Here is a 7,536-nt window from a genome sequence, read left to right as displayed (position 1 = left end):
TTACTATTAGAGGGCCTATATGCCACAGCAACATCTTATCTCTACTATTTCTCATCACTCACCAAGTCAGTTGTACGTCTTGGTCTCCAGAACTAAGTTTGTCTCTCTCTGTTTTGTTCTAATGCCATCCTTAATTAACAGTGCTGCCCTTCCACCTTTTCCTACTTTCATATCCTACTTTCATTTCCTTAGAGCAGATTAGACTGAGCGGGGGGGGACATGATTGAGATGTATAACATTATGAGGGACATAGACAGGGTAGACAGAAGGACCTTCTCCTCTTGGTCAAGGGATCAGTGACCGGAGGCACAGATTTAAGGTTAGGGACAAGAGAATTGGGGGGAAGTGAAGAAAAATTTTTTTTTTTTTCCTCCCACCCAGAGAGTGGTGAGAATCTGGCACTTACTGCCTGTAAGCATGGTAGAAGCAGAAACCCGGACCCGAAATGTTAACTCTGTTTTCTCCTTCACAGATGCTGCCAGACCTGCTGAGCTTTTCCAGCGACTTAGTTTTTGTTCCTGATTTACAGCATCCACAGCTCTTTTGGTTTTTATGGACAAAGCAAGTTGTTTTGTACTCCATTTCCCTTGGAGTAATTTAAAATGAATACGTGATTTGGAATAAAATTTAGGCTGTGGTAATTCTTATCCGTGCAATCTGTGGTTGTATTAAATTATAATCTTTGTTACAGTGGTAATGGTCTCCATTGGTGTAATTGTATTGCAGATCGGTTTGTAACCTCACTTAATTTGCATATCACAAATATTTATAATGATTATAGTTAAAGTTTAAGATATGATTTTCTTCAGCCAGCAACACCGACACGCACAACGATAGCAACAACTCCTATCCAGTCGGTTCAGCAGAGCCAGTCGACACCAAAGCGCGTAGATACTCCAAACATAGAAGAACCTAGTGATCTTGAGGAACTTGAACAGTTTGCCAAGACGTTTAAACAGAGACGTATCAAACTCGGGTTCACTCAGGTGCTGAATTTTTTTTATAAGTGAGCTATAATAACAGTTTGCAAATAATTTATTGACATTTTTGAATTGTCCAAGATGTTGTTATTAAATTAACAAATGTTTCAAAATATTGTTAATGGAATAAAAATTAATATAAAGCCATAATGTTTCAGTAATGGGCATATTTATGAACATGATGGTTTTCTTTTGATATTTCATGTACAAGACATTTTAAGTATTTACTGAGTGTACAAATGCTTAAGTTGCAGTGCCAAACGTGTCTGTCGTACTCAATATTTTTAACCCCGCAAATATTCTTTACAATTCACTAATTCTAAACTTAAGAACATGGGGTTTGGACTTCTAAGTGAGATGCAATTCAAAATCAAATCAGTTAAAATTTATCAGTATGTTTTTAGATTTGTCCAGAAATAACATTTATGATGGTTGAAAGATTGAGCACACATCATATGGATTTTCTGCGATCTGTCAGTCAGAATTATGTGACAGCAAAATTGTCAGCACTTGCCATCATTACTATTGTGACACCAGCAGCAACTTTTGGCATCAGTACATCTGCAGTTAACTGTGAAAATCCGAAAGTTGTTGGTAATTTCCTGCTTTTCCACACAGTATACTGTTGAAGATCCTTAAAATGAATGCCTAAAATCAAGTGAATTTATACAAATTTATATCCTATGGAAAATACTTTATGACAGTTGAGTCTCTACTTCAGTATCATGTGTTTGATCCAATTCTTATTTAACTTTCTGCAAAACAGTTAAAAAGTAAAGGATAATTATTGTTTTTCTTTTACTTCCTGGTTTTTGTCTGTGAGAATTCGTGTTTGATTGCTTAGTCTGCTGGATGCCATCGCTGTTGCTGAATAGCAAAGATCCCCTTGAGCTGATGCTAGAATCATTATAACTTCAGGAAAGACAACACAGACTGAGATTGCTAGATCTTTGTCAGAAGCGTTCATCAAGGTCAGCAATGAGCACCATCATTTTGCCACTGACCACAACATCCGAGCTTTTAACTATTTCAAATTGCAATTACTAGTCTGTTGATGAATTCCTAAACATAATGCACCATAGGAATTTGCCTCCCATTTTCTCCTTTTCTGAAAGGAGGTAGCCTTTATCTGGTCTTACTCTAGACCATCAGCAACCATCTTGGTGACTTGACAAAGTGGCAATCATGCTAGAGTCGACTATGTATTTGTAAACTCTTCCAAGCCAGAATAGATAATTTTGTTCCTTTTGCCATCTGACTAAAATAAGGTATGTGAGCAAACTTTACCTTTATAAGGATAAACTTCTATTTAAAGGAGATTTGTAGCTAAAAATATGTCTTCAATGTCAGTATATACTGCAAAATGAGAAATATCATTGAAAATTATTTTACACTCAGCTTACAGCTTCCATAAATGAATGCTTAGTTTTGAGTTGTGTCCTTAGATTAAGTCATGCTTGAATAGACATTGGAAAGTGTAGTTGTCTCCATTAATTAACAATATTGGGATTAATCAATGAGAACATGATGTCATTTCATACATGAAAATTATTGACTTTTTAAAAAATACACAAATTTCCCGTAAGTTGATATTGCTGTTTTGTGGCATTGTAACTTGGAAAATCAGGGAAACTGGTCATATTTTTCTAGATATAATCTTGCATGTACATTTCATTTTTTGTATAATTGGTGAAATGGATGAAAAGACATCAGCAAAAATGTACTTCTGATTAAGATTTGTACTTTTAAAACATGGATTCAGTAAATGTGTTTATACAGACTTTCTGTTATTTGAGCTATTTGGTAAGAGTTTCAAACTCATGACCCAAATTCTCCTATCCTGTCACTAAAAGAGGAAGAAGCATATTGGTGACTGCTGTAGCAAGGGAGAATGTTTGTTCCCTAGACATTGGTTCTCATTCTTGAAATTTGATCTATTTTAAATTGTTTCTCATCTTGGTTATGCTAACAGTAGAGTGTTGGATGATCATGAACTACTTCATAGTTATATTTCCTTATCTTGCTCATTGTTCATCAATGAATAAAAGATAGGATCAACTATGTCACTGCTTTGTTCAGTTGAGCAAATATAATTCAGTTGCCAACTATAGACTCTTCAAGAATAACTGTCCAATGTGTATCTGATTGCATTTTGGTATTTGTTATGCATGGGTTCAGTATGGAACTGTCCTGTTTACATTTTTATATAATTTTATTTCTTTCTGTCTATCTCTTAACAGGGTGATGTAGGTCTTGCCATGGGAAAACTCTATGGAAATGATTTTAGCCAAACCACAATCTCTCGTTTTGAAGCCTTGAACCTCAGCTTTAAGAACATGTGCAAGCTCAAACCATTGCTTGAAAAGTGGTTAAATGATGCAGGTTTGAAAGTTTTCTTTCCCCCTGTTTTTTCTCGTACAATTCCTAAGTTGAGAATCAATTGATTGAAGAATGCTGCCGGGAAATATTCAAATTTGCACTTAATTTTCATTTTCATAAATTTGTACTGGCCTGGAAAGACATCTTGCAGCTTTAGGGAAGAAACCTGTTCACATCCTCCACAAACCTGATCAAATCTAGTTTGATAAGTTCTTGGGAACTTAGGTACCAACATAACAGGATGCTTGCAACTCCAACAACACTCAAGGCCCTCAACACCATTAAAGACAAAGCAGTCTGTTTGATTGGTGTCCCATCCACTAACACACAGAGGCAGCAGTGTGTATTACAGTGAAATTATGATGAGTCAAATTCAGATGACCCAAATTTCAGCCATTCATGCCAGCAGAACAAGAAAACCGATAGAAGTATGCCCGTTACAACCCAAAGTTCCTGACTGGTAACTCCAGATTAGCTGAACTCACGTGCACTTCTCATGACTGCATGAACCAACTGGAACAGAATTAGGCTATACTATAGCACAAGATCAGAGGCAAGCTATCATTTGCTGTAGAGATTTTTTTTCCCCACAGGGTGTGGTTGGTGTGTGGAATAAACTTACAATGGAAGTGGTGAATCAGGTACGGTTACAATGTTTAAAAGACATTTGGATATGTACTTGAATAAGAAATGTTTGAAGGGATATGGGTCAAGCACAGATAGGTGGGATCAGTTTAGTTTGGGATTATGGTTGGAATGGACTGATAGGATCAAAGGGTCTGTTTCCTTACTTTATGACTCTGAGCCCTCTCTCCGTAAAAGGGCATTCAAACCCGCAAGTAGAGCTCAATATGTGAGAAACATAAATTGCTGTTGAATGGCGAAAAATTATAGATGCAGGAAATGGAAAATTGTGGTGTGGAGCAAAATGAGAATGGCTGCCCATCCTGATGTTGAAGATGCTCTGCTAATGTGGTTCAAGTCAGCTTGAGTAGAAAACGTTCCCACTTCCAGTCCAAACCTGCCGGGAAAGGGAATCATTCTAGCAAAGAAGCTTTAGAATTAGATTGTATTGTCACATGTACTCAAGTACAGGGATGCAGGAGTACAATGAAAAGTGTACAAAAGGTTCGCCTGCATTTATGGATGGCTGTAGACAAGGTATTGCATCCTATTCTACATGGTAAGCAGAGAGGATGCAACAGTTATGGGAGCAATGACAGATGATTGACATCACTGGCCTCAAGATTGTCAAACTGAATTTCTTGCCTCTTAGAACCATGGGGCATGTTCTAGCAAATGGATCAGTGATTAAGAACGTTAAACCAACTATGGATGGCAGGTGCTCTGTCTGGTTATTGTGGTTTTCAATAAGAAGCATGAGTACAATCTAGCTGTTCTAGAGGCCGTGTTTGTGATGGGCAAGAGCCAATTTCACCAGTGCTTCAGCCACAGTGGGTTTAAATAGGCTACAAGTGCACAACATACCAAAACAGAGGGACAGGGTGACAGTAACTGTCCCAAAGAAGAGACCCTTTCACGCAACTGCAGGAGGCTGTCATGGAAATTCCTTTGGAGTCAACCAAGGAAACTTGTGGCAAAGTGGACAATACCAGACCCTTACAATGGCACTGGCAGATGATGATGTGCATTTTGTGCATTCTTCAGCTGAGGAACCCAAGGTGCAGATGGCCTTGAAAGAGTCCACTGAATGGTCCCCACCCCACCGCACCCCAACTCACTTGCCTTGCTGAAGTCGCAAAAGTCTAGAGAGACTCCAGGATTTCACAATGTAGCATGAAAACACAGAAGAAATGTTTGACTACATTGATGACATGCTAGACTGTACTGGACTCGTCTAAGGACAGCATGTTAAGCAGAAACAATTACTGAGTTTCCCCAGAGCTAACACTCAACATTTTTCGATGGCTTTTAGTGTACAAGGTCAGGTATTTGTAAGGTGTGAATAATTTGAAATACGTATATTTTTCATATTTACTGTGGCACTGTTTTTTTGGCTCTTCTTTGACATGGAACATATTTGTAGGAAATTGGGTCACAGAGGCTTCATTAGCTATCTCAACATTCCATCTAACATGAATTTGTGAATTGGCCTCCTGCGATTTGACTTAACGTGATTTCACTGCATATACAAGATGCACTGCAGTAAGCCTCCAAAATTTCTTCCAAACCTGTTACTTCTACTACCTAGGAGGACAAGAGCAGCAAATGCATAGGGTCACCGTGACCTACAAATTGCTTTCCAAGCTATACATTCTCCTGACTTGAGACTAGATCATGCTTCCTGCACTGTTGCCAGATCAAAATCCTGGAGCTCCGTAACTAAACTATGGAATATGAACTTCAGATGGACTGCAGCAGTCAAGAAGGTTGCTCACTTTCATCATCTCTGTGACATCTAGGGATGGGCAACAAATGCTGGCTTCAACTTGAAAGAAGGAAAGAAAACAAATCTGAAAATATTTTTACATCTTGCCTGGCAACTCGGTTGAGGTGTTGCAGTGCATTTTCCACATTTGACCATTGGAACACATTGCTTCCATCAAAACTGGTAACACTGAGCCAACAGAAATCAACTGCACAGTGTAACAAGTTGCCAGTTTACTTGTGATTCATGAAATGTATTGATCGGGAGCTGTTGAATCTCATTCCAAGTTCAACATTGGACATGACAGAAAAGTAAACAATAATAGGGGAGGCAGCAGCATAATGATGATGTCACTGGGCTGGTAATCAAGGCTAATGTACTGGGAACATGTAGAATTAAAAGTTAATCCGATGGTTACCATCGTTGATTTGTCATTTTAAAAAAAACAAACCCATCTGGTTCCTTTTGGAAGGAAAAGGTGCAGTCATTACCAAGTCTGACCTCTGTGTGATATCAGGCCCAAAGCAATGTGGCTGGATCTTAACTATTCTCTGAATTGCCTGTCAGTTCTCCAAATCCTCCTTACCAACATCTGGGAGCTTGTGCCAGAGTTTGGAGAACTATCTTACAAATTAGTCAAGCAACTGCCTGGCATAGTCAGAACCGTAGCATACAGACAGGGTCCTAGATATCTTCATTGCTTTCCGTAAAGGTACATTCTGTCCTGGGGACACCCACCAGAGATGATGAAACAATGATATACAGTCATGAAGAAGTCCTCAACCTCTGAGCTCTCATGGCATCTGGTCAACCCCTCCAGTTATGTCACTATTCACTGAGCTGCTTGAGTCCTAAAGGACATAGCTCCTAGACTAATCTGCAGCAGGTGGTGCTAAAACCAAAAAGAAGGAAAAATCTACTTGATTTAGTTGGTTAAAGAGTCGTTGCATCTACTTTTCCGGTCATTATTTTAATTTGGCTTACACATCACAAAAAGGAACAAAAACAAAGTAAATGTTTGTTTACTGCTGAGATCTGCTGAGCTTCTCCAGCAGCTTTGTTTTTATTCCTGATTTACAGCATCCGCATTTCGGTTTTTACATCACAGAAAGGCCTGTGTTCAAGTCTCACCTGCTCTAGAGGTGTGTCATGACACACCTGAACAGGTTGTTTAAAAATATCTATATGCACCCAGTGATGTTGTCACATAGAAAATAGGTGCAGGAGTAGGCCAATCGGCCCTTCGAGCCTGCACCACCATTCAATTTGATCGTGGCTGATCATGCAATTTCAGTATCCCATTCCTGCTTTCTCCCCATACCTCTTGATCCCTTTAGCCACAAGGGCCACATCCAGCTCCCTCTTGAATATACCTAATGAATTGGCCCCAACAACTTTCCGTGGTAGGGAATTGCACAGGTTCACAACTCTGTGAGTAAAGAATGACTTCCTTACCTCAGTCCTGAATGGCTTACCCCTTATTCTTAGACTGTTGACCCCTAGTTCAGGACTTGACCAACATTTGGGAATGAGAACATTCTTCCTGCATCTAGCCTGTCCAGTCCCATCAGGATTTTATGTTTCTATGAGATTCCCACCTCATTCTTCTAAATTCTAATGAATACAAGCCCAGTTGATCCCACCTTTCTTCATATGTCAGTCCTGCCATCCTGGGAATCAATCTAGAGGACCTTTGCTGGGCGCCGTCAATAGCAAGAATGTCCTTTCTCAGACTAGGACACCAAAACTGCACACAATACTCAAGGTGTGGCCTCACCAAGGCCGTGT

The 7,536-nt window shown here is 39.2% G+C and overlaps 1 protein-coding gene across 1 annotated transcript; it reads left to right on the top strand.

Annotated features, from left to right (window-relative positions):
* Positions 1–809: 809 nt before the first annotated feature.
* Positions 810–3,370, top strand: LOC125482157 (POU domain, class 2, transcription factor 1-like; the record flags this gene model as incomplete). Its single annotated transcript, XM_048594156.1, has 2 exons — positions 810–986; positions 3,221–3,370. Coding segments are annotated over 2 exons (327 nt in total), but the record flags the coding sequence as incomplete, so codon positions are not given.
* Positions 3,371–7,536: the final 4,166 nt, after the last annotated feature.

The sequence above is a fragment of the Rhincodon typus genome, unplaced genomic scaffold, assembly GCF_021869965.1.
Source record: "Rhincodon typus isolate 14 unplaced genomic scaffold, sRhiTyp1.1 hic_rhity00006493, whole genome shotgun sequence".
In the NCBI taxonomy this organism is placed as follows: Eukaryota; Metazoa; Chordata; class Chondrichthyes; order Orectolobiformes; family Rhincodontidae; genus Rhincodon; species Rhincodon typus.
This window is presented reverse-complemented; position numbering and strand designations above follow the sequence as displayed.